Below are 26,991 nucleotides of genomic sequence, written 5' to 3' on the forward strand. Positions count from 1 at the left end.
CCGCCGAGGCGCCGCTGGTCCCCGGCCTGGACCGCCGCCCCCGGCCCCGCAGCGGGGCTGCTCGGGAAGGCTCAGCCTGTGCCCGCCGTTTGGCTGGCGGGCTGTGGCCGCTGCCGCCGGGACGGAGCCTCGGAGGGAGGGAGGGGGCGGGGCGGGGCGGCGTCGGTGTCCCCTCCTCGGCGACCCGGGAAGCTCCTGCCCCGGCCTGCCCGTTTTAAAACACACCCCTCCTCCTCCCGTCTCCGCATCCGTCCCGCTGGGGCGAGCGGCGAGAGGAATTAGGGCCGGGAGATGCAAAAGTTACAAGAGAAAAAAAAATATAAATAAGATAAATCTAATTAATTCGCTCTCCCCCGGGAAAGGCACGGCGGGTGCGAGGCGGGTCCGGCCCCGCGGGTCCCGGGTGGCCGGGGGCGCGGAGCCGCGGCGGAGGGCAGGGTCCGCGGCCGCGGGAGCAGCGCCTTACTTCAGCCGCGAGGGAAAAAAAGCGAGAAAGGAATAAATCGGGATATACTGGGAAATATATCTGGTGGAATCAAAGGAGATTACATCTCCTGATCGGCGGGGATTTATCCCGGTTCATATGGTTTTAATCTGCTTTCGCCTCGACCCTTTTATGAGTCGGGGAGGGGGAGGATACCCGGTGTATTCTTTAGATCCACGGGCAAACCCTCGTTCTGAACGATTTCTGCAGACCCATCTCCGCCCCCACCGCCCCCCTCCGGATTCCCCTTCTCCCGGGACCGACGCTGGAAAAGACCAAATCCCTCCCGCCCCGCTCACGGCCGCCCGAGCCCTCCGCGAAGCCAAACCCCACTCCTCGCCGGGGCCCGGCGCCGCGCTCCGGGGACCCCCGCCGCAGCTCCGCTCGCACAGCCGCCGCAACAGGTCCGGCGGCGGGGCGGCCCCGGCGCGGCCCCCGCCCCGACGGCGCGACCGGCCGCGCATCCTAGCGCTGCCGGCCCGGCCCCGGCTGCGGCGCGGCGCTTCCCCGCCGAAAATGGCCTTTTTTGTTTAGAAAAGAAAAACTAACGCCACCACCACCCCCCACCACCCCCCCGTATATTCCACCTCCAGTGATTTAGTGGAGGGAGGGGCAGGGGCAGAGAGCAAGAGGAGGGGTGGCTGCGCAGAGGGGGAGCCGGGCGGCTAATAAATCTTATTAAATATCTATTTTTTTTTTCATATACTGATTGGCTTGCATGCCGGCGCAGCGCGGCTCCGCACGGTATTTAGCACATTCAGAAAGTTGGAGCTGATCTTAAATGGCTCGGAGGTGACTGCAATCCAGGAGCCGGCGCACTTGAGCCTCTGAGCGCTGGGGAGGGCCGAGGGAAGCGCGGAGCCCTCCCGCTGGTTGGGCCCGGCCGCGGCAGCCCAGCGGGGTCCTGCCAGTCCTTCCACTGACAACACCCCGCGAAGGAGGAGCCTCGCCGGGCCGCGCAGAAGGCGTCAGGAGCTGCAATTTCCAACTTAGCATCTTGGCAGGACCCTTCGGAAAGCGAGAGCGAGGAGGAAGGGGGGGAAAAAAAAGCTCCCCAGTGGAAGGGGGAGAGAGAGAGACAGAGCGGGGGGTGGGGGGGAGAGAGGGGGAAGCGAGGGGGGGGGAGAAAAAGGAGGAAGCGGTGCCAGGCTGCAGGCAAGCGCGGAGCAGCAGCCCCGGCACAGAGCAAGGTGCCGCCGCTGCCCAGCTGGCGAGGGCGGAGAGGCGCCCGCGAAGCCCCGGCCGCAGCGGCCCCAGCCCGGCAGCGCGGCGGCTCCCTCCCGGCGCCTTGGGCTCCCGGGTATATGTGTGCGCCTGGCCATGTCGTATCCTCAGGGTTACTTGTACCAGCCGTCAGCGTCCTTGGCTCTCTACTCCTGCCCGGCGTACAGCACCAGCGTGATCTCCGGACCCAGGACCGATGAACTTGGGAGATCTTCTTCGGGCTCCGCTTTTTCCCCTTATGCCGGATCTACCGCCTTTACCGCCCCTTCCCCGGGTTACAACTCCCACCTCCAGTACGGCACCGACCCGGCCGCCGCCGCCGCCGCCGCCTTCACTTCCTACGTGGTAAGAGCAGCCCCGGGCAGCCGGCACCGCGCCGGGTACGGCGGCATCCCGCGGGAGCCTGCCCCCCCTCCCGGGCCTGCTTTTTGTTCCGATTTTATTTTTGAGATACGGGGGACAAAAGGGAGCGCGGCTCCCCGCCTTGCCGCCCAACTTTCCCGCATCGCCGCCCTGTGCTGCAGCACACTGTTGCTGGCGGCAGCGGCGGGCAGGGCCGGGTGCGGGGGGAGCCGCCGGCACGGCCCGGGCGAGACGGGGCTGGGGCAGGCGGGGACCGATTTCATTCCCTCCAAAAAAACCAAACAAACAAAAATATTAAAAAAAGTATTTTTTTTTAAATAAAACAGCAATCGTAATTCCGCAACAATTAGCTTGCTGTGATTGAAAAGGGAATGAACCCAGCAGCGGCCGGCGATGGGAGAAATCCGGGCGATAAACCCAGGCAACTTTCCCCTGCACGGCGATAATTAGGCTGCTTAAATATTGCAGAGCCCTAATCCCATGGCCGCGAGCTGCTCCGCGGGCGCTGCGCGGGGAAGGGAAGGGGAAGGCAGAGCACTGCGCCGCCGTGCGCGCCTGCGGGGCACCGCGGGGCCGGCCCGGGGCGCGGGACATCCCCGCCGCAGAGCTGCGGCCGCCGCCAGTGCCCCGCAGTTCCCCCCAAAACCCGGGGAGTTTTGCTCAGATTCTCCCCTCTGTTTAGGGTCTAGGCACAGTTTCACAGTTTCTTCTTTCCCTTTTCTATCTTTCCTTCTCTTTTATTTTTCTTTTTTCTTTTCTTCTCCTTTTCTCTTTTTCTCTTTTCTCTTCATTTCTCTCTTTTCCCTTCTTCCCTTCATTTTTTTCCGCCTCCCGCCCCTGGCCTGGCAGAGGAGCGGCCCGGCCCGGCCGCCTGGGCCCGGCAGGTTGCCCGCCGCGATCGCAGCGCGGGGGAGAAGGGAAGGGTACCCCCGCCGTTGTCCGCCCCCCCGCCGCGCTGCCCACTTGCTTTTCCGCGCCTGCAGCTGGGGAAGAGGCGCTGGATTGCTGCAGGCGGCCGGTGGCCTCCTGGGGCCGGAGCCTCCCGGCCCCGGCGAGCCCCCAGGTCCTTCCGCCCGTTCTCCCGGGAAGGAGCCGGGGGAGAAGCCGGACAGGGCCCGGCGCCGGGGGAGAGGCGGCGGGGCGCGGGCAGGGGCCGCGGGCAGGCCCTGGCGCTGCCCTTGCCGTGTCATTGCCGCCCCGCGGCCGCCTGACCTCGCCCCGCCGGGCCGCTCTCCCCTCTCTCCCCAGGGCTCGCCCTACGACCACACGCCGGGCATGGCCGGCTCCCTGGGGTACCACCCGTACGCGGCGCCGCTCGGCTCCTACCCCTACGGGGACCCCGCGTACCGCAAGAACGCGACGCGGGACGCCACGGCCACCCTCAAGGCCTGGCTCAACGAGCACCGGAAAAACCCCTACCCCACCAAGGGCGAGAAGATCATGCTGGCCATCATCACCAAAATGACCCTCACCCAGGTCTCCACCTGGTTCGCCAACGCGCGGCGGCGGCTCAAAAAGGAGAACAAAATGACCTGGACCCCGCGGAACCGCAGCGAGGACGAGGAGGAAGAGGAGAACATCGACCTGGAGAAAAACGACGAGGACGAGCCCCAGAAACTGGAGGAGAAGGGGGACCCCGGGACGCCGGACACAGGTAGGGCAGCGGGCTCGGCTGGGCCACCGCGGCCGCGCCCTCGGGGCTGCCCCCCGCCCGGGGCGGCGCCGGGGCGGCCTGTTCCCCCCGAGCGGGTGGCCGGGCGGGGAGAGCCGGAGGGCAGCGCTGCGGACCTGGCGGCGGCGGGGCCGGTGGGGGGGGGGGGTAGGCGAAGTGGGTGGGCGGGTTTGGGGGCGCAGGGCGAGCCCGAGAGCTGCCCCCACCTCTCTCCTTTCCCCCCCCACCCCAGGAGCGGCGGATCCCAAGGCAGCGCCGGGCTGCGAGCGCCTCCAGGAGTCCCCCGGCCCCCGGGAGGCCGAGGGCGGCCTCAGCGACTCGGATTGCAAAGAGCCGGCGGAGGAGCGGCTCGACGGGCCGCCCGCCCCTCCCAAGGCGCCCGGCTCTTCCCCGCTGGGGCCGTGCCCGGCGGGCCGCGGGCTGCCGCCGGCGGGCGGCGAGGAGCCCCCGCCGTACCGCCCGCCCTCCGCCGCCGCCGGGCCGCCTCACGGCGCCGACCTGCACCCGCTGCTGCCCGCCGCCACCGGCGCCTCCGTCATCCACTCGCCGCAGCAGGCGGCCCTCGCCAAGCCCAAGCTCTGGTCGCTGGCCGAGATCGCCACCTCGGCGGACAAGGCGAAGGAGGCCGGCGGCGAGGCGGCGCCCCCCGGCCCCGCCGTGCTGGGCGGTGGCGGCCCGTCGCGCTCGCCGCCGCGGCCGCGCTCGCCGGCGGCGCAGTGCCCCTTCCCCAACGGGGCGGTCCTGCCGCGGCCGCTCTACTACACGGCGCCCTTCTACCCCGGTTACACGAACTACGGCTCCTTCGGGGCCCTGCACGGGCACCCCGCCGGCGGCCCCGCCGCCGCCGCCCCCGGCGCCCACTTCAATGGATTAAACCAGACTGTCCTCAGCAGAGCCGAGAGCCTGGCTAAAGACACTAAAATGATCAGGAGCCAGTCCCAAGTAGACCTTTGCAAAGACTCACCTTACGAACTGAAGAAAGGTATGTCCAACATTTAATATCGGCTTCTCCTCCTTACCCCCTCCCGGGACTGTGGTTTTCTTATTTTGTTTTTTTAATTTATTGAGAGAAATAATAAATTGCTTTGGCAGTTATTTTTCCACTACCAAAAGAAAAACAAAACAAACAGAAAAAGACCAGCTCCCCCCTCCCTCCCAGCACCCCCTTCAAAAGTTTATAGAGTCTATTGGAAATGGCTGGGTGGAAACCGCCCAGAAATGTCTTAACCAAGTGAAAAGCAAATGAGTGACATGCTCTCTCTCACACACACAAAGAAGAAAGATTTGTATTAAATCTTATTCTGTATATTTAATGTAGCTTTTTGTATTTAAATTGATAATACAGTATCTTTGAAGTAAATTATGAAATCAAGACACCTGTACAGGCATTAATGTTGTTTTCGTAATATAAATATATACATTTCTGTGTCTTTTTCCGAATTGTTTCATAGTTTTAAAATATATATATACAAGTTTAATTTAATTTTTTATGCCTATTGTTTTTTTTTCCTTGGGTGTGAGCTAAACTATAATGCAAAAAAAAAAAAAGGAAATAGGTTATACTTATTAGATACAAAAACCTGCAGCCGCCTTTGTAAAATGCAAATATTTAATTAAAAGAGATTTTTAACAGAATCAAAACCACTCTTTTTTTGCAACGGGCAGATACGTGCGTAGCTGCGGAAAAAATACACGTTTTAAAAGAGACGCGGGGCTCCGTTTAGGACCTTACAGTAGTAGCCGAAGCCTTTTTCACAGTGACTGACGATTTCTAAAAGGTCGGGCTCCGGCGGCGAGAGCCGCCCGCGGGGCCGGGGAGAGGCGAGCGGCGGCGGCACCGGGACGGGGACGGGCGCGGGAGGGACGCTGTTTCCGGAGGTAAAGGCTTAAACCAGGCCATGCACAAAAGCACTTGTTAGAAACACCAAATCGAAGCGCAGTCCCATCTTTTAACCTAATTACTTCCAATCAGTGTCGTGTTTTATGCAAAGCAATCAGCTGGTGAACTTTGCTAATGAGTTCGATTTTCTGCCAGATTTAGCCCGCGTCGCTGCTGCAGAGGTGCTGCGGCGGTGTCCGGGGATGGGGATTGCACAGGCAAAGGCACTCGGTACTGCGGGGGACGCCTCGGCCCCAGCCCCTTTCCCCCCCTCCCCGCCCCCCGGCGTTTTGCACCGCTGCCCTCGGCCCACGGGACGGCGCGGTCTGGGCGGCCGTCCGCGGCCGCGCAGCCCCGCGCAGGGCCGGCCGCGGGCGCGGTGCTTCCCGGCGCTGGCAGGTAGGTGTCACACTCGGCCCGAGTTTGGCTCCCGCCGCCCGCTCGGCGGTGGGGGAGCCCCGCGGGGCCGCCGCCCTGCGCTCCGCGCAGCGCCCGCGACGCCGTGCCGGGTGGCGGACTGCGGCGGCCGCCGGGGCTGGGGACGGGGCACCGGGGCGCTCCCAGCCACCAGACGTCCCCTGTGTAGGGGGACAGAGAGCGCACTGAGCCCTCTCAGCGCGTTTCTGTCGCTCCACAGCCTAAGCCAGGGGGAGAGCGGGTCCCTGAGCGAGTTAGGTGCTCCCCAGCGGCACCCGGCGCGGAACCTCAAACCAGAAGTCAGTCCCCACCGGCGCGGTGATCCGAGCAGCCCGGGTCCCCTCCGAACAGTAACGGCGAGGAACTGTTCCAGCACCCAGCTCCGGGGACGGGTTTTTCCCTGTTCAAATCGGGTTTTGTGGGTGTCAGTTGTACGCGAGCGCATCGCCGCTGTTAATGTGATGGGAACATCGCTGGGACCGCTGGAGCTGGTGCCGAGACAACCCTCTGTTTTGTTTGGGTTTTTTTCTTTATGAGCCAGATAATTATTTTGTAATCTCTTCAACTTTGTCAGAGCCATTTATTAGCTGTAACAGGTTTATTCATGAATATTTACATTTTACGGGATTTTAAATAGTAGTTTGTATTTTATGTTTTAAAGATGCAATCCATGTTCACTTGGTTATACGATCTTTGTACATAATCTGGTTTAAAATCAAAATTGTTTCAAGCTGAATGTGTAAAGAATCAAATATTCCTGGGATACTAGTATGTTATTTTGTCACTTTATAAATTATAAATGAATTTTTAAAAAACGCTCGAATTCCTCGGTTGGATCTTTTATTTCCAGTCAGGGAGACCTGCAGGAAGGCGTATTTTTCGCGCAGCGGTGAGCTTTATCGGACTCACCTGCCTTGTTTAAAACGGGAGAAAGTTCGCGTGGCGAGGGGCAGGGGCAGCTCCGATGTGCGGGGTTGAAGGCAAACCGCCGCGGGTCGCCTCCAGCCCGAGCTCTTCCCGGCACCTTTGCTGCCGGCGGACATCGCCTCTGGCTGAACTCGGGTGGAACTCCCGAGCGCCCTTTGCTATAGGGAGCCGACAAAGCCCCTCCGGACCGCGCTCCGGACACAACAGGTCCCGCAGTGGAACGACTATCTCAAAATAAATAGGTTTTAATTATTCATCTAGCTATGGATTTTTTTTTTTAATTGTCGCTCTACCTTCCCCCAGCTGATCTTCCTATCTCTGAAAAAGCTATTTTGCAAAGCAGCTTAGGAGCTTCGCTCGTTCAAAAGCCCTATTCCTTATAATCGGGACTATTTTGAATAGGTCTATCAGCGATCTCAATACGGTTTTCGTTTGATGTATAAATTCCTAAGGGAATTAACCGTTTCCTTTAGGTTGCAGCCTGTCGCCTATTTTAAACCAGAACTATTATTGTAGCCCCATCGATTTCATACAACAATTTTATTCTTCACCCTTTTCCCCTGCCACGGGAGATGTACTGTACAGCCTGTCTTTAACATAAGCACGATTTTCCCAGTTTCTTTTTTATAACAGAGCAGGGGGGAGGGGGCAGCATCCGCCTTTTTTGCCTCTGGCACGTTAATTTGTTGTTCAAAAAATTTTTTTGAGGATATCTTAGAATAAAAATAACGTCTGCTGCCAATTAAAGCTGCCGTAGGTTACTCGGGAGCAGTCTCCGGAGAGGCCGGGAGCGACGCTTCACGCTGGGAGCGGACCCCTGCCGGGGCGCCGGGCAGGGCCGCGGTCCGCCCCGCGGGGCCGCCGCTTCCGCGGAGGTTTGGGGGCAGAAGGACTTCGTTGCCGCTGCGGAGCGGTTTGGGGGGGCGAGGGGGAAGAGCGGGGCTGGCGGCGGGGCCCTGCGAGCTGGGCTCCCACCAGCGCGCCTGGGAGCAGGTGCGTGCCCACGGGCGCAGGTGGGAACGGCCCCAGCCTCCGCGGGGCGCCGCTCCGCGCCCGCGGGAAACAGCTCGCCCCTTTCCGCCCCCGCCCCGGACACAGAGCGACAGCCCTCGCCGCGGCCCTTAATGGGGCGGGGGTGGGCCGCGACCCACTCTGCCATCCGCCCCGACGGCGCGGGTTGAGCGGCGCAGGTGGCAGCGGGGTGCGGCGCACGGGCCGCCCCCTCCCGCAGGTGACAGTCCAACATCCCCCCCCCAAAATCCCCCAGAGCGGCCAAGAAGCGTGTTGGCCCGGCTGTCCCGGCGGCGCCCACGCGTGGGGCCGCAGGAACAGCTCTGCCTCCAGGTCGCGCCGGCCGCGGATCGGGGATCGGGACCCTGGGAGGGGGCATGCGGAGGCTGCTGGCGGAAAGCTGCAGCCCCTCGGGCAGAGAGCGCAGCTCCCGTCGGGGAGCCGGGGCGGCGCCCCCCTCCACGCCCGGCCGAGCCAAGCGCCCTCTCCCCCGGGAGGGACGAGGCTTCCCCAGGGAAACCACCCCAAGTGCCCCGGGGCCGGACTTGCCCGTCCCGATGAGCCCATCGCCTCCCCGGCGCGCCCGCGAGGACGAGACCCCGGGCGGGGCAGGGAGCCCGGGGCTGCAGCCAGCGGTCCCATCCACGGTAAATTTCCCTCCGTCCTGGAGGACGACGGACAGAGCTGGGGGTGCGCTTGGCAGCCAGCACAGCCCCCGAGCTGCGGCGGGGACAGCGGGACCCCCCTGTACCTCCAGCCCCGCTTCTCAACCGCGGAGACGGAGGGCGGGAGAGGCGGGGAGCCTAGCGCAGCCCGCAGCCCTGCTGCTTCCTCTTTCACGCTTAAAAACAAAACAAATCCTAATTTAGACCCTCAACACCCCGGACCGTGTTTACATCCCCCCCGCTGCTCTCCCCGCGAGTGTTGCTTTTCCAATTGTCCCGATTAACCTACGGGGCTCCCGCGCGGCGCGGAGCCTCCGCGGCGGCCGGGACGGCGCGGTCGCGTCTAATTGGCTTATTGGGCTTCTCCCCCCGACACAGCCCGGTAAGAGGATCTGAATAGCATCTTCTCTTGTCGCGCCTAGAAACTACTTGAAAGCCCCTCCGCCAAGAGAACACGGGAAATCACACGGTCAGCAAGTTTAAAGGAGGCGACTAAAAAATATCACAGGGTTTTGCAGTACGGAAAAGTACAGGAACTTCAACCTAAACAGTAGATGAATTTAAAAAAAAAGAAAAAAAAAGGTAAAAAAGGAAAACTCGGCCCCACGGCCCGGCCCCGTCGGCGCACAGCGCCGGTCCTCAGCCGCGGGTATTCTGCGGCCGGCGGTGCGGTGCGCCCGGCTCCGCGGCCACCGCCCGCCCCAGCAGCAGCAGCCGCCGTGCCCGGGGCTCGGGGCAGCCTCGGAGCGGCACGGGAGTGCCAGGGGAGCCCGCCCCCCTGCTCCCCTCTTTTTGTGACCTGCCTAGATTATTAGTAAGGACATCTGTGGCTGGCAAGGGAACAAGTGTTACCAAAACCAGAACCGGCTGTTTTTCCAAATGAGCAATATGTTAATTCCTCATCCCCCCTCTGGTTTCCTTAAAACCTGGCACAAATACATCAATAGCGGAGAATAAGGAGCCTTTGCAGAGAACAAGTGGCAGTTTTGAATTTACCTTTTGTGTGCGCCTCAGATGCAATCTTGAGGCATTTTTTCCCCTCTCTCCCACAGAAAAAGAGTGTTAATCTGCCCTATCTTGGGACCCAAAAGGATTGGAGTGGAGTAGATATTCACTGGAATCACATAGGGGAATAAGGGTCTTGCTTTATTGAATCATCAAATCCCAGGAATGAAGCTCTTAATTAATTATGGGTGCTAAAAATTCAGGCCAGCTGTTTCTTTTTACTTGGCTCTGACAGAGAAAGACAAAGTCTACATCGAGATCTTCTAAGGCGCATTCAGCATAAATCAGCGCCCTCGGCGGCGCTCCCGGCCGCGGCGCGGCCCGGCGGTGACAGATGGCGCATTGTCCCCGCATTCCTCCACCGCGCCTCCGCGGGCGCGGAACCGGCCGCCCGGCGGCGCGGCCCGGCCCGAGGACCTTTCTCTGCCGGAGAAAGGGCTCGCCCAGGGCCGGCGAGGGACGGGCCGCGCCTGGCCGAGGTGCCGGCCCTGCCCGACGGGGCGGCCGCGGGAGAGGGCTCCTGCGCGGGCGCTGCGTTTTCTTGCCCGACAGCGCCCCGCAGGGCGCCTCCTTCCCCGCCGGCAGCCCCAAAGCGCCGCTTCCAGCTCCGGCAGGAGCCCCCGGGCCTAATGCCCCCTCGGCTCCCCCCCGATGCGGCCCCCGCCACAGCCAGCACCCTCGGCGCTACCTCCACGGGAGCGCCTAACGCTGACCCGAGGAGACATGGGTCCCCCCAACATGGGCGCTTCTACTTCTCCACCAAAGGCAGAAGCGTTTCCCTGCGCGGCCGCGGAGGCGCGGGGTCCTTCGGGAGGGCTGCGCCGGGCTCTGGGGCTGCTTCCCGCAAGGGGCTGGAGGCAGCGGGTATCGCAAAGGCGCGGAGAGCCGCGCAGGAGGTGCGGCTCCACGGCCCGGCTGCGGCCCGGACAGGTCCCCTCGCATCCCGCTCCCCGCCCCCCCGGCCCTCTTTTTGGGGGCGGCTGCGTTTGTTTAATACCCATTACTCAACGGGAGCGCCCCGCATTATTTTCACGACCGATTTGCAGGCGCAGGGGCCCCCGCGGCGGGGCGGCGGCCAGGGGCTGCCCAAGCCCCTCTCGCCTCCCCTTGCACGTTTGCTGGCAGGGAAATCTTTGCCGGTTCAGCCCAGCGGGGCCAAACGCGGCGGGAGGCCGGAGCGGGGGCGCCCAGCAACGCCCCGGGGTCCTGCCCCGCCGGGCCGGCCGGAGCAGCTCCCGGCCCGGGGCTCCGCCGCCGGGCGCTGCCAGCCTCCTCAGCCAGAAATCTCTTCACATCCAACTACCAGAAAGTAAATGTCCTCCGCACGGCGTTACTCATCTGTTATAATTAGAGCATGTGCGAACTCGCAGCGTGCCGGGAGCCCGGCTCGGGCTGATGCAGGCACTTGTGCAATAACCACCTCTTTCTGCCGTGGCAGCGCTGCGCGTCCAGCCCGGCAAGGGGCCCGGCTCGGGGCCGCATCGTGCCCGCGGCCGGCGGGCAGCGTTGCCTTGCGCCCGCCTGCCAGGCCCGCCGGGCTCGGCTCACCCCTGCGGCCGGGACGGGGGGTCTTGGTCCAGACACCTCTTTTCCAGCGAAATTGGCTTTTATTTGCTTAAAGCAAACCACAGACCTCTCCACGCTCATGCCTGATGGATGCAAATGTAAATGTGCACTTATTTAATTGGATCAGGTCCCAAGATAAAAGAGATAAACGGCTCCCAGTTTGCCAAGTTATTTTCAGAGGCATGCAGTGATGTGTGGAGGGAAAGTTAATGAAGAGGAGAAGAGACACGCTGTACTTAAAATACCTCGGGTCTAGACTCGGGGAGGGGGAAGCCTCGGACTCCGCCGCGGCGGGCGGCGCTGGGCTCCGCGCGGGCTCCCGGCACGGCGCGCAGCCCCGCGCAGCCCGGCTCGGCGGAGCCGCAGGTAACGGCCTCACCTGAGCCGCGGCGGGGCGGGGGGAGCCTGCGCCGTACGAGGCAATTAATGCTCTGCCCCCCTTCCCACCACCAAATTGTTCTCCGTTACTGCTGTCTCCCCTTGTTCCTCCCCGTGTTCTACATCCGTATGCATGAGACATTAACAGACGGTTATTGATACAAACACAGTTTTTGTTGCTAAAGGCCTTCCAAAACAAATTCTCCGGCTGAATGCCAATGTATGCATGTTGGCTGGTGACAGCTGATTAGTGAAATGATTTACGGCCAAGTTAAAAAAAATGATACTGTCAAAGGCAGCAATTTGAAAAAAAGATAAGACAGCACAGCCTCAAGGCTTCCCACTGTAAAGCCACCCAACAAATCTAAACCTACGCTACAAATACCTGAAACACTCAAGGAATCAATTGGTCGCAGATTAACTACAGTCTCTATTCTGACTCGCCCTGGTAATCCGCAGCTCTCCACAGGAACAGCCCCTCGATTTACGCCTCCAGCCTCACCTGCGGCAGGGTCTGCTCCTGCCCGGGCCGCCCTGCCACCCTGCCGGCCTCCCGGCATCCCTGCAATCGGAGACTTAGGCCTCCTTTTTGTTTCAAGACTTTTTCTCTCATTAATTGATTAAAAAAATCCCCCCTTCCCTCATTTCTCTGTAGCTCTTCTTCATAAAGAAAGCTTTTGCTCTGCAATAAAGTAAGAGACTTTGATCCCAGATCATCCTCTTAGGCCTTCCAGCTGAAATCAGCGGAGAAACTATGTGGAGTTATTGTTCGCACTTGCTGCACTTCTGATTCAGAAAGGGCTGATTTATTAGCTTGTCAAGGGAAGCATTGTTCAGGAAGGCAATCAAAAAGCACTTACCTAGCTAAACTAAAATTACTGCCTTTTCAGTGGCTAATTTGTATAACTCCCATGGAGGAACTTGGGAAGTGTTTGATGAGGCATAAAATGATGATTAATGAATTTATTGGCCTGCTGCTCATCAAATAGGAGTAGTATATCTTTCCTCTATTGGGCGTTGGGTCTAATGCTACATGTCTGTGTAAAGCAAGTCCAATATGATCTCCTTTTTAGCCCCCTTTTAACCCCCATGACCTGAAGAATATCTCCGTGTAACAGAGGCAACATCAGGGCACTGCAGAGACAAAGAGCCTGTTTGATAAAACGGTAAATGAGAAACACGAGGAAAGTTGCTGCAGGGACAGATCTGCTCAGTTTTCGGCTTTCAATCACTTTGACTACTGAAGTGGGAAGAATGTAGAAACTAGATAAGGTGTGAGAAGCGAAAAGAAAATGACAAACCAATTTTGACTTTCATAAAGGATCCAGCCAAACAACTTCATTGCTACTTGAAAGAACGAACGAGTGCAGGAAGTGCCGGGATTCCTGAGCGATCAGGCACGCTGCAGCCCCTCGCCACCCGGCCGTGCAGGGAGAGATGGGCAACGTGCCCCCAAACTGGCCGTATCCAGGGCTAGCCTGTAACCTAAATGGTGCTCTGATCAGATTTGATGCTACCATTTTGAGCCCATAAATTTTATGTTCTTTTTCCTCCACTGAAATAGCTTGGGGCTTTCTCCTCTGATCAGGGTTTAATGCTTGAATCACTATTTTGGGGCTAAGGGCTTCTGAGAGAAATGACATACTTTCCCCCTTTTAACCGTGACTGACAAGGTATCTTATGCTCTACATACTGCTGCTTTGAACAGGTTAAGAACCCCAGAAGATCAGAAACATTGTTGACATTCTCAAAAACTTGTTAAAATAAATTTGCCTGAGATTTGGAGTCAGAGATCCTCCCAGGATCAAATCAATTTAGCTCTTAGGTTCCATGCACCGTTCCCTGTTCCTGCAGCAATGAAGCTTGTTGAGGGATCTGCAACTCGCACATCTCCCAGCAAAGGTGCACATGCCTTAGCTGGAGCCCGCTGCCAAAAAGGCAGCTTCTCTCATTACCTTTTGGGGCTTCGCAGAAGTACCCTCAGGCCCGCGTGTCAGCAGCCCACTGTGCTGAAGACTGAGAAGGTGCAACAAGAACATTTTGCAGAACTACTGATGTAGTGATCAACACTCGCTGAAATGATGTGATATTTCAGGCTCCAATAAAGCTCAGAGGAGCAGGAAATGGTAGCGCGGAGGTGCCTGGCAATTGCAGCAGCCTGTCTTCCCTCTCTGCGCCTTCCCTTTGTGCCTCTGCAGGCAAAGCCAGAACGTGGCCCGTTCTGCGCTCCTTCAGAGGGGAGTCAAGAATTAAAAGCAGGCTCCAGGTGAAGCAATGCGCAAACTCCTTCCTTTTGCTGCCTCTTTGTGTTACAGTTCAGTCTTGTGTATTTTTTGCTTTCCACGACCCGTTCTGTTCTGGGCTGCATTAGAAGATATCTATTTCTGGAGAGCTGCATGGGAACTGTCTGAGGCTGGCCAGAACCTAACACTGACCCCATCAGACCAATGGGCCACTGTACCTATTTTGTGGTCTAGATCTCAGCCCTGGAAGGCAGGAGAAAAGCTCTCACTACTTTAAGGGACTTTAGCTCATATTCTCTGTGAAGAGCAAATTTGGCTGTCCCATGCTACGTAATAATTGTAATTTCAAACATTCTTGTTTGCAAAATACAAGGTATATAACATACCAAGAATGGTCCATTTTCCAGATCTGTTTAGAAATGTTTTCTGGAATGGTAGAAGGAATAAACTCCTGACCAATCTTTCAGTTCCCACAGTGGAGATTGTGGGAACAAATCAAAACAAAACTTTCCTGAGACTACACATTGGCTTCCTTGACAAAAGGAAAAAAGGCACCTACCTTACGTTTACAAGATCAGAAAACATTTATTTTAATGCTACCACACTGGTATTTGTCTGAGACACTTTTAGCTGAAATGATCCTCTGGAAAATAATGTTTATAAACATCCTCGAACAAATAGCACTCTCCTGACACAAGCCTACCATCAATGTACTGCTCAACAAGTTTTATCTGCAAGTCCTTGACCTGTGACTGCTTTTACAAAGGCTCTCTGTTCATTAGCAATTTCAGGTCACTTTAAGTACTTGTGTCATGAACACATAGCACAGCTGTAAAATATATGTATTAAATACCAGCTGCATTAATATAGGGGCTTCTTTTCCTCCACTTGGCTCCCAAAAGCAACATAATCTTACACGTTGATGAAAAAAGACATAGTTATATTTGCATAATTACAGCAATATTGTAGGTCTTTAGTGCAACAGACATAAGAGGCTGATTTATGATTAAATATGTATGGCTAAAAGTTACCATGCTGGGTAGTGTGCATAGCATTAGACAATGACAGTTTTGGGGCATAATTGCTTTAATGGGGGCAATTAAGACTAAGTGCATGTGATTTTAGTGTCTGCCCTACATTCCTCTGAATGATTACAATGATCAATACACATGATTTGTAAGTTGCTTCCTATTGATCGAATGGTAAAATGTTTGACCTTCCTTTGAGGAAGTAATTTGCTAAATTATGACACCACGTAAAGTCTTTCTTGGTTCAGAGGTGAGGGGTAATGGTGCTCAGAATTAGGAAAAAAAAATAAATCATTTTCCCCCCTTTTCCTGAAAGTAAGTCTCTGTAATGTCCCTGCCAATTTGCTGACTTCACCTGTGGAGGGAGGAGTCTGGCACATTCATCTTTGAAATTAATAGAGGTGTGCTGGTTTTGGCTGGGATAGAGTTAATTTTCTTCACAGTAGCTGGTATGGGGCTATGTTTTGGATTTGTGCTGGAAACAGTGTTGATAATACAGAGATGTTTTCCTTATTGCTGAGTAGTGCTTATTCAGTCAAGGCCTTTTCTGCTTCTCACCCCACCCCACCAGCGAGGAGGCTGGGGGTGCACAAGAAGTTGGGAGGGGACACAGCCGGGACAGCTGACCCCAGCTGACCCAAGGGATATTCCATACCATAGGACGTCATGCTCAGCATATAAAGCTGGGGGAAGAAGAAGGAAGGGGGGGATGTTCAGAGTGATGGTGTTTGTCTTCCCAAGTAACCGTTACGCGTGATGGAGCCCTGCTTTCCTGGAGATGGCTGAACACCTGCCTGCCGATGGGAAGTAGTGAATGAATGCCTTGTTTTGCTTTGCTTGCGTGCATGGCTTTTGCTTTACCTATTAAACTGTCTTTATCTCAACCCATGAGTTTTCTCACTTTTACTCTTCTGATTCTCTCCCCCATCCTGCTGTGGGGGGAGTGAGCGAGCGGCTGTGTGGTGCTTAGTTGCCAGCTGGGGTTAAACCACAACAAGAGGGAAAAAAATTGAATTGCAAACTCAGTCCATCTCTACAAAAAACTATCTTCATGAACTTTATCTGTTTACACCTCTATGCCAAATCATCAGGAAGCTCTTGACCACAAGATCTCTGTTGTTTGCGAGTGGCTGGAGAAAAACGTGCAGCAGCAAAGTTGGGGAAACAGAGCACTCTGTGAGTGCTGCGAGCAGCTGGGACACGTGGCAGGGCTTCCTGGGCTGCCTGCCAGACTTAATTTTGCTTTGCATGCACAGTACGGAATAGCCTTCGCTATATCACATTAGCAGGTACGAAAAGAAAAACAACAAAGTGTTCATGAAAACATGTTAGCCGATGAACAGTAACTTAGTTATGGCTGAGGCACCTCCTCCATGCTACAATTGCCATCCTAAGCGTACACAGTAGCAAAGTAGATCAAAATTAATAGGTACCAATGCACTGAGACATGCCCTGCTCCAGGGGCTGTTCTGTGCTGCCCAAGGGAATCGTGATTCTCCCCGACCCCAGCAAATCACATGTACAGGGCAGAGCTACCACGCCAAAAATCTGTATTACCTAAGGGATTCTGGTACCCCAGAAGGGAAGACCCATACAGACCCCCCTCTCCCTTTAGGAGCCCCTTCACCAGAGTGTTTTCACACAGCAGCAGTGCTTCCTGGCATGCCCTCCAGCAAGTGTATGTGTGCTCGACCGAATTTAGTGTTACAGATGTCATAGTTCAATACCAGAAATTTCCACAGTCCTTACCTTTTGTTTTTGAATTTTCTGGGCTTTAAGCTTGTAGCACTTCACTCCATTGGAGTCTGGTAGCAGTGCAGCCATGCACGGCCCTCCTCAGCCCAGCTAGATTGAGTGAAAAGGCCTAAAGTAGCCAGCTGGATCTTGAGTCTCGGGGTCACGTGCAAAAGCCCTCTTTTGATTAGTTTTGTACACCAATCCAGTTGCACCACCCAGGCAAAGTCAACTGTTCAACTGTCCAACTAACAACTGTCCAAAATCTACTTTCAAACTATTCAGATTTCATCTTTTCAAACTAAACCGCAATGTATGTACAAACTTTCCAGATTTCATCCTTTCACATTGAACTGCTCTCTCTCTCCACTGCATCTCACAGACACGCCTTCACAAAGTAAGCCACTCTTTCTGCAGTAATACTCCAACATCAACCAGGCCCTGCATCAAAAATTTCATTTTCTACATAAGAGTCCACCCTACAGTAATAGCTGATGAATATACACTATCCTCACCAAAGCCAAACACAGCAACAACTGGTGCAAAGTTAAAATCCCATGTGTGGTGCGATATTGTAGGTGTGAGCTAATGCAGAGATTGGCTTGGAAGTTGCAAAGCACACACCCTACGGTTTAATATGGCATTTTATTGGGGAATGTGTGTTCTCCCTGGGAGAACTGTGCAAGCAGAAGCTGTTTAAGGACAAGATAGGAACTGTTTTTCAGCTGACACCAAGAGTAATAAGCGGTACCTGTGTTGTGGAATAGGGTTTTCCTGTCCATTTCCTTCCCTGCCCAATGAGGTGCTGCGAAAGAGAGAGAAATATTTAGGACAGGATTAACAACCTCAGTGTCCCTGTCCCCAAGCACAGCTAACCCAAGCCTGCGGACATGCTGGGAGGCCACTCTTCCCCACTCGACCAGGATGTGTTACCTCAGCACTTTCTGCCCAAAACACACCGTTGGCACATCTGATGTGCTTCAAGGTTCCTACCCACCGTCCGCTCCCTCAGTGTTTCCCTTTGAACCCTCCCGGTGCCGTCCCCCCCCCAAGGTACCTCAGTGTTTCCCGTTGAAGCCCCCCCGGCGCCGTTCCCGCCCGGAGTTACCTCAGCGCTTCCCGCCGAAGCCCCCGGCGCCGCCCCCGCCCTGAGGTACGGCAGCCGCCGCCCCTCACGCCCCGACGGCGGCGCTGTCCTCTCCCCGCGCCGCCTCCGCGCTTCCCCTCCGGAGCCGGCGCTGTGCCCTCAGGCCCCCCTTCGCTCCCCTGCCCTGGCGTCACCCTCGGCCCCACCGCCATCATCCGAGCCCTGCCCAACGGTCAGCCCGGGGCTCCCGTCCCTCAAAGCCACTCTTGTGTTTCCTGCCTCATCCCAGCCCTGCCCCAGCCCCGGCCCCGGCCCGGCCCCCAGCATCTGGCACACACCAGCGGCTGCAGAGGCCCCTCTCCCGCCCGGGGTGCTCCGTCCTGGATCCCCCCTGGCCGAAAGCAGCCAGCTGGATCTGGAGTCTCAAGGTCACTTGCAGAAGCAAACTTCTGATTAGCTTTCCACAGCAATCCAACTGCTGTGGAAGTCAAGCAATCCAAAGTCAACTTTGCCCCCATGCTGCAGCTAACAGGTACCTACAAACTGCCCAAAACCTACCTAAAAACTGCCCACCCTTCACCCTAAACTGCTGTCTTGCTCTCTGTACTACATCTCACAGACAAGCCTTCACAAGTAAGCCACTCTTCCTGCACTAATACTCCAGCATCAACAAACTCCTGCGTGTAGGCTCTCATGCTCTCCCTGAGGGTCCGCTCTACTCTGCCCGCTGGCAAAGACACACTGCCCTCACCACGGCCAAAACACTCCAGCGACTGGTGCAAAGTTAAGATCGCATGTGCGGATGTTCTTTTCCACCTTTCCCAAACCTGAGGCATTCCCAGTCTCCCATGTTGTGCTCAGCCTCCCTCTTCTTCTCCCCAGCTTCTGCACTCCCAGTGCCCCACACCCCGGCCTCAGGTGAGGAAAGCAGCTGGAACATGGGTGATCCTTGTGTACAACATGCTCGCTTCCACGCTGCTGGGGAAGGTAGTATAACGGACAAGAAGGACAGAGATGCTGAAATAATTACAATATGGAAGACGGAAGATGAAACATACTACAAATCATGTAGCTAGCGAAAAACATCCTATTTACTGCTTGCTGTGCCAAGTGCACATACCATTACACAATGTCCCACTCTTAAATCCTTTTTGTAAGGAGAAGAGAGGATCAAAGAGTTCATAAATTCCCCAAAACAGCAGTATTGAACAACGAATTAAAACTACAAAGCAGTCAGAATTCATGGTTAGAAAAAAATTCAGTCAAACAAAGGGCAGACACTTGTTGAGAAACTAAAGGTAAATCTGCTTGCCAGACCTGAGAGGACAGCCTCTCCTGGAGCTCACCAGCCACTGCTGAAACATCCTTTGGGAGAACTTCTTTTTTCTAGTCAGAGATGATGCTGGAACACCAGTTACAGACAGACTTTCTGGGATGAACAGGACTACTCTGGAAACTCAGCTCTGAAAGTCCTCGCTTCCTCACCCCTAACCCTACCCCAGTCCTATGCCTGAGCACCAGGAGTAAAGTGTCCAGCTCTAAACCATAATCAGCTTGTATCTGGATTTTGAACATTCCTTTTAGTTTTCTTCCAGGGGCTTAATGATCATCACAGAGGCTTAAGGTTCCGCAGATGTCTCATTCTTGAGAAACCTTACAGAACAAAGTTGTAACACTACACAGTAGTCACTCTTTGCTGCAACTAAAAAAACCAAGACACAGCCATGGATAAATAGTAAATAAATAATTCTACACCCAAGTTCCCATTTTCTTATTGATGGTATCATTCCCTTGGCAGTACTCCATTCTCAGCAAGTTCCCATGCAACTAGTATACATGCATTTGGGTCCCATTTCTGGATGACCTGCGTTCAGCTAGAGCTGGTGCTTATCACTGGGGATTGCATCAGGACAAGAGGATGGGAAACTGGTGGTGGCAGTACTGTTAAACATGAGAAGAAACATGTTAGAGTCCCAGGCAGGGTACCTTGGTGCTAAGAAAGCTGTTTATACTCCATTTTGAAAATTTTCCCAGCACAATGCATTCAGATAGATGTGTTTTCACTGCTTCTCATTTAAACTAATTCTTCATTAGCTATCTCCTTTTTTCACATCAGACAAGTGGATTTACTCTGCATTTGAGTTACATGTTACCATTCTTATTTTAAAAATGTACAGAGACTGAGATATCCGTCATTTCATGAGAGACTCGTTGAGGAACCAACACAAGAAGGTGAAAGCTGCTATCTGCAGACCAAGATGTAGGAACCGTGTCAGTAAGCACCCCTACATGTCTCCAACCCACCAAGGTAAATTTATCAGAGGAGGGGAGAAGGCAGAGAGGGATAGAAGTGCATCTTAGACAAGCACAAATTGAAATTGAGCTATAGATTGCCACTGGGGCTGCAGAAGGCCCAAGGGTGGTGCCGAAGCTGGGGCAAAGCCCGGCACTCTGGGCACCAGTAACCGGGCATGAAAAGCAGTGGCCAAGGAGACTTATGGGGGGACTCCTGCCACTGGCACAAGGCCAGCACAAGGCTAGCGGCCCCCGGCACTGGCCAGGCCCTGGGTTGCAGGGGGAACCACAATCCACAAAGCAGCTTACACCACCATAGTGTAATACAGAAATCTGTGGATAATTGCACAAATTTTACCAACCTGCTGGCTGGCTGCTGGCACTTCAGTTCACACAAGAAACAGAAAGAGCCCGGTCTCTGATGGTTCACCGAGGGAGGCCTTGCTCTCTGCCACTGAATCCCTGCCAGTGGAGAAGGTGGGAAAACTCAGCAGAGCAGAGACAATAATGGAACAGCAAGATACGTTCATGTTGCGGTATCGCCCTGCATGGGGAGACAGGAGGAGAAAACAGACTAATTAGTCTCACTCTGCCTTTTCTCATTGCTTCTCTATGGGCAAAACCGAACATCAGGGCCTTACCAGCCTTAGTAACATAGTTTTCTCCAATTTTTTTTTTAATTTTTTTTTTTTTAAACACACTGTGCAGTAGAAGTCCTGGGAATCAAGCCATTGGATATTCTTTGCTTAAACTCTCCAGCTGCTGAGGTCTGATGTCAAGGTTTTCAACTTAAAAGACAAGAGCTGCTGCCATAGTTTTCCCTAAATCTTTTTCCTGTAGAACATGTTCCCAGGTTTTGTTCAGCCCAAACCTTCCAGGCTCTGAATATGCTCCATTTTCTCACGGGCCCACTACATAGGCTCCACCTGACCTGGAGGTAGCACCTGTATCTGAGTTGACATCCGGTAGGGATTCAGTCACCTAAAAAGAGGCCTCTATGGCATCTTAGACCCCCTCTGGGGCATCCAAGCTATGCCCATGGGACACAGGATCTTTGAGAGACCTGCACTGGGGCAGCAGCTGGTGGCCAGGGAGGTACTGTAGGACACCTCAAATAAAAGAAAAAGGTGTGAGTGAACCTCAGCCCTGAACACTTTTATAGTCCATAGCAAGAAAAGGCACCTTCCAACATGATTAATTTCCTCCTAAAATCAATGTCTAAAACTAATCAGAGGATTGACACACTGAAAGTGCTGATCTTGCTCTACTGACTGTGAGGAGAGCCCAGGGGGACTAAATCAGGAGTCTGTGTTGTAGATGTCTAAAGCTAGGTGAGATGACTTCACCCAAAGCTACATACAGATGGGCCCCTCCCTGCTAGTTACCTGTCTTCAGAATTATAAAATAAACCTCAGTGATCTGAATCTAACAAAAAACAGATCGATCTACTGTAAAATAGATATAGCATGAATTCTTTTTACCAATTCTAGAAATCATGTTAATGAGTATTTAAAAATAATCACTTGTGAAAATCTTTACAGTCCAAGTATCTCTAGTATATAAATTTAAGTACCATTATAGCACACAATAAAATTGGATAGTGGTTGCTATAACAAATGGACAAGATCTCAAAACTCTTATTTACATTGAAACTTTACTCATGAACGCTTCCATTGGTTTTCCATTGAAATATTTATGGAATAAGATAAAACTCCATGACCCTTACTCAGGAATGCCCATAATCACATACTTAGCTTTAAACGTAGAGCCGTGGAAGTTGATGAGACTTCAACACACAATTAAAGTGCATTGTTGAGTCAGGACAGGTTCCTCACACAGGACTGTGTGTAGGAGAATCTAGGCCAAAAATGTAACTGTTTCCTTAAGGTGTGAAATAACATCAACTATTCGATGAATCAAATGACTACATTAAACCAGCATTTGCATAACTAAGTTACTAGTTATGATGAGAACAAAAAAAAGGGAAATATTAAAAGGTGTCAATACAGGAATGGGAAAAAAGAAACTTTGAATGCAAAACTAGTAGCAGAATTTGTAGGATTTTGCAAGTTCAAAATGTAACTGACACATTTCTTTGTTGCTGTTAATTTTGTTTTGCCTTCATATTAACTGCATCGCTTTGATGAATATTTTTAAAAACAAAATAATGGCTATCACTCAGACTGCTCTGAAGTATTTCTGAGTTGAATGACTGGGAGCATTTATTGATTTCATAGCGTGACACTAGAAGTTTTGATATGGGTTTTTAAAAAATGATATTTGAAGTTGAAAGAAGACATCTTGATTAAAGCCAGAACAAATTGTTTGGCTGAGATTCAAACTCTGGTTCACATGCCTTTCCAAGCTTGTAGATTCACTTGCTTGCTAGGAAAAGCCCATATGCTTTCAATGGATGAGTTAAAAATTCATGCCATGGAAGAGCAGGAAACTGCTTCAAAGTTGGGAACCAACAGAACAGCTTAAACCATAAGGGAAAAATATATTCATAGACTTTAGATATAAGAATGAGGTAGAAAGGTCTTGTGTTTAAGGGGTTCAACTCTGAGCCACAGACAGCGTGACCTTGAAACAAATCCCATAGTCTTCTGTGCATCCGTTGCCCATATGCAAACTACTGATAATATCGTTCTCATCTTCTACTTTGCAAGATGCTGTGAAGATGAATAGCAGCTATATGATGCTGTAAGTCATGTGGCCGGCTAGAGAGATGATCTGTTGGATTATCAGTTTAAATCTCAAAGAGACTGCGATGAACGCTACTGATCTGGTGGGTGCAGTCACTCATTGGCAACAGTCTTCTGGGTAATTCTAGTTCAAAAGGTACCTCAGAGACCCCACCACACAGGGAAGCGAGTCTCTGTGCTGGCTGCTTCTACTGAAATGCTTGACGTACTCATGGCTTCTCAAGGTGAGGGGGGAACATCTAGAAAAGGACTGACCCATACCTGAGGGCTGCTCAGTACTTCAGAATCCAGCAAAGCCCTACAGCTGCCTCCTCCTCTCCAGTCCAGGAAACCAGGACAGTGTCCTATGTGGCCCAAAGAAACAGGAGTGGAAGTAGGAGTTCTTCAGAATGAACCAATACCACTAAATCTTCACAGAGATCATCTGCTCAAAAGCCACTTGATTCCACATTCTTTAAATAACTGCTTCTAAAGCACCTGCTCACAGGGCAGTTTCCGCATCTCGGGAGACGACCATCACTTCTTTTCTCTACCTTCTTCCAGCGGTGGTGTCACTGGGGATGAGACTGACTTTTAAAGGAAACATTCACTAGTGCCATTTGGGAGGGTCACGAAGAGAAAATACCTTGTCAGTTTTGCAATGGAAAATGTAATAACTCACCAGCAGGCTATTGACCGAGTTGTTAAACTCTGGGGCAAAAAAAAAACCTGCTAGGTGAACTGGTTAATATCAAGGCTCACCACTCACTTCTGCATACTACAGACCATGTCAAAAGCTTTCCAGTAATCAGTAGAGCTTAAGAAAAGTCTCTGATTAACTTTTCTTTCATCTTTCTCTTTTCCATCTGGTGTTAAAGATCAAACCTTCAGTTCCTCTACTCTTTTAAGCCTTGCCTGTTTGACAGCGAACTTCTCATCCATCTTAAATCTAGTGTGGGCTAGAATGTCTTTCAGCAGTGGCTAGAGGGTAGATATAGCATCAGATACTAACCATATTGCTCCTTCTCTTTTTACTTTAGCTCTGTATTTGTTATTATAGGATATCTCTGGGTTTTCTGAGTGTTCAGCTGCTATCCCTCTACTGCAGGATAGTGCTGTGCTGCTAATGCTTTGCAAATCACTGCATCATCCCTTTGCAGTTTTGGAATGCCCTATCTGTGCTTTGCATAGCTTCTTCCAACTTTACCAGCAGCCCCGGATACCTGTCTCCCGGGACTTTCAGCATCAGTGCTCTTAAAGGCACTACGATGTGGGAATGATGGTGGCTTTGACAGTGCTGGGGCTGTAAAGCTTTAAACTGTACCGCTACTGATTGCCTGCCGGGTAAAGGCAGCACCCTCCCCTTTGACGGAGACTGCAGTAGGACAGGGATGCTCAGCCACCCTTTAGAAATCCTTGTCTTCTCGGTGGGATATGGGTAAAGACTGCTGGAACCACTAAGATTGACTTAGGCCTCGCCCTGATCCTCCTCCCACGGCACTCTTACAGCTATTCCTTAGTAGCAGAAGAAAAGCAGCTGTAATTAATTGCTACGTGGCTTACACAAAACAGAGAGAGATAACATCTCCCCAGCACATTGGGGACCATCAAGGGCCACCAGTTAATTATATAGAGCATTTGGATAATGGTAAATAGAAGACCACCAAGAAGATTACATTTCTCATTATTTCAAAATTGGGCGTCTTTTCAGGAAGAGAAATTCCAGTTTCTTCCTGGTTCTATCACCTAACATCACTTGTAAGCTATGACTTCATAGTCCACGTGAGTTATCAAATCCATTTCAAGCATATTTATCAGGCTAGTTATAGTGCCAGAGATTCATAAAATATCTTCATGGCTTTGCAGGGGGAGGCAAAATGTTTGAAAAAGAAAGATGCTAAAAAGATGTGGGAGGAAGAGGAAAGCTGCCTCAGGCAACTTACACCGGAGTGGCAACGACCACTTTGTACAACAGCAAGCCTGTGAAGGCCGGGTCTTTATTAGTGAACAGTGCAGCCCAGCAGTAGCGGATCTGCAGACACTTGCTGTGCACACTATGTCTATCTCAGGGGATTTAGTTCAGATTAGCTCTAGTCTGGTCCTGTGAACCAAATGAGTATATTAGGTGTAGTCCTGGAGAGCATTTTCTCATGTGGTTTAAACAAAAGGAATAAATACAGTTTGTGTGCCCTCAGACCACTCCATGATATGAACCATAGAGTAGCAACTGGCAATATCATGAATTTTTCTTCAGTGGGCTCTCCTGACCCAAAGTTATGTGCTAATTACACACTCTTTCTGTAATACCTATCATAGGATATATTTATTAAGCATCTGTGCTCAATAGGCATGATGCTGTATTGGGATAAAAGCTTTTTCATGCAACCTACCATCTCCCTCAAAAATGTGGGCCTGCGTAAATGAGGGCCTCCGTGCCTACATAAAACATGGGGATGTAAACATGCTTTGCAAAGAAGTTTCAAATCTTAAATTTATGACAGAAGTAAACAGACTGAACTTGAATACAGGCTGTCAGTGAGGAGAATTAAATGGGGTCTTTGAGGGAAGAATAGTATGATACCATACGTTTGCAGACCTTTCTGCCTTGCTGTTCTGAGCCTGGACTGAAGGATTTGGGTGCTATCGCAGCGTGAGCAACATCTTCCTGCTAGATGTTGCTTCCTCTGGAAATGATCGGTTCTGTGTCAGAGCCAAAGTAGCTGTTGTCTGATGCTAATCAGTACCCAATACATCAGGAGAAATGCAAAAGCACATTATTAGGCAGATGTAAACAGCCTGCTTTCATATCCTGCTCTCTAGTAGTTAGAGACTGATTTACATCCTAGAACATGAGGTTCAATATCCTTTTCACTATTTGTTGTATTAATTATAACATTAGGTATTTCTGATTTCCATAAAAGCATCTAAATTGGAATCCTTCTAAATCTTAGTCTGAACAATTGGCTGAGGCAGACAGGCCCATGGTTAAATCATGTGTTGTGTAAAAAAGCATTTCCATTTATCAATGCTGAATTTCATACCTTTAACTATCAATTTAGCTGACACTGGAATTCACTTAAAACATTTCTTCACAATGTAATAGATCCTATATGTGTAAGTTCATACTCATATGGTGAAAAGGCAATCAACTGTATTTACAGTTATAAGCACAATTACTCTGCAGCATCACTGCTACAGTTCCCGCAGCTCATGTTAGTGTGGAGGCAAGGATTAATATTAATGAGGACTGAGAGATGGGTGAAGATAATAATAAATGCAAACATTCTGATTAAACAGGAGGCGGCTGTGAAACACTAAACCAACTTTGGAAAGGAGCAACTCCTTGCAATTTTTGTTAGCTCGTATCACTAAATAAGGGACATGAATCATCCATCACTACAATATTTCAGTTTTAAAGCAGCACAGCTTTGATTGCGGGACAGTTCTGCTGATAGAAAAGCCTGAGGGACATAATTGTGGGTCAGACTTCTCATTTTAAAAAATTTGTTGGTTGTATGTTACGTGCAGATTACAGACATGTTTTATGTTACACAGTTTGCCAAACTGCATTTTATTTGCTAAAGGGAACTGAACTATGAATATAAATGAGCTATTTTGAAGTTAACGATGTGCACAGGCTCCTGTTGAAATGCTTGGAGAATACACTACCTTTCCATACTGAATTTAATTCTGCAGATAATACTTGCTTGGCAAATCATGTCTTTTAAATGTGTATTTATCATCTCAGGAAGTTTAAATGGTGGCACATACCTCCTTTTTTGGTTGCAGGGTAAGTATGCATTTTGATAAACTTAACTTTCCCGTAACTGGGTTAGTGTAGTAGCCAACTTATTTCCTCACAGAAGTGTTTTCAAGATTAATTGGTTAATAGTTTGCACTGCTTTGATGTGTACAGTCCACATAGTTATTATGATTTATTTCACACGTTTGGTAAAAGTTTAAAATACTCTTTCCCCAAATAATACAAACTTTGATTTCCTTTTTTTTTAAAAAATTTCTAAACTACAGTTTCAGTTTAGGGAAAAGCCACTTCATTCCTGGTTCTCTAAAAGCATGGAAAGATGTCAAGTTTTTCAGAGCTGCTGTTGATAGCAGGAAAACCAACACAATCTGGGCAGAATCAGCATCATCATAAATAAGAGAGTAATGTTTTGATTTTGTGTTATAAATAATGAAATAAGCACCTGATTTTTATCCAAAAAATTAAGAGGCATAATTAATTCAGACATGCTTCAGGATAGTTCTAACATGCACTCTTTGTTCTCATGTTTTTTCTTCTATTTGACACGGTTGCTAGGATGCTACTGC

The 26,991-nt window shown here is 52.1% G+C and overlaps 1 protein-coding gene and 2 long non-coding RNA genes across 4 annotated transcripts in view; 1 reads left to right on the top strand and 2 right to left on the bottom strand.

Annotated features, from left to right (window-relative positions):
- The window catches only part of LOC127021343 (uncharacterized), a 32,281-nt gene extending 14,778 nt beyond the window's left edge, over positions 1-17,503 (bottom strand). Inside the window, exon 1 of the long non-coding RNA XR_007767196.1 lies at positions 17,348-17,503. This is a non-coding gene — a long non-coding RNA (uncharacterized LOC127021343). The remainder of the gene's footprint in view (positions 1-17,347) is intronic.
- On the top strand, positions 1,799-5,357 carry IRX5 (iroquois homeobox 5). Of its 2 annotated transcripts, none has more exons than XM_050904335.1 (3): positions 1,799-2,053; positions 3,320-3,725; positions 3,976-5,357. In XM_050904335.1, exons 1-3 carry the CDS (start codon positions 1,805-1,807, stop codon positions 4,740-4,742), a joined length of 1,422 nt encoding a protein of 473 aa, XP_050760292.1. In that variant the 5' UTR covers positions 1,799-1,804; the 3' UTR covers positions 4,743-5,357. The 2 variants fall into 2 exon arrangements, with proteins under 2 accessions (XP_050760292.1, XP_050760291.1); XM_050904334.1 differs by having other exon boundaries at positions 1,805-2,053; positions 3,979-5,357.
- Positions 17,504-18,533: 1,030 nt separating the features above from the next.
- LOC127021344 (uncharacterized) overlaps positions 18,534-26,991 on the bottom strand; it is a 335,345-nt gene continuing 326,887 nt past the window's right edge. The window contains exons 5-6 of the long non-coding RNA XR_007767197.1: positions 20,341-20,522; positions 18,534-19,624 (exon numbers count right to left, since the gene is read on the bottom strand). This is a non-coding gene — a long non-coding RNA (uncharacterized LOC127021344). The remainder of the gene's footprint in view (positions 19,625-20,340; positions 20,523-26,991) is intronic.

This window comes from Gymnogyps californianus, chromosome 12, assembly GCF_018139145.2.
Source record: "Gymnogyps californianus isolate 813 chromosome 12, ASM1813914v2, whole genome shotgun sequence".
In the NCBI taxonomy this organism is placed as follows: domain Eukaryota; kingdom Metazoa; phylum Chordata; class Aves; order Accipitriformes; family Cathartidae; genus Gymnogyps; species Gymnogyps californianus.

Excerpts from the sequence above, each read along its gene's own strand:
- IRX5 (XM_050904335.1), top strand. The coding sequence starts at position 1,805 with ATGTCGTATCCTCAGGGTTACTTGTACCAGCCGTCAGCGTCCTTGGCT. Across the intron at positions 2,054-3,319 it reads CCGCCTTCACTTCCTACGTG|GGCTCGCCCTACGACCACAC; the intron begins GTAAGAGCAGCC and ends CTCTCTCCCCAG. Across the intron at positions 3,726-3,975 it reads CCCCGGGACGCCGGACACAG|GAGCGGCGGATCCCAAGGCA; the intron begins GTAGGGCAGCGG and ends CCCCCACCCCAG.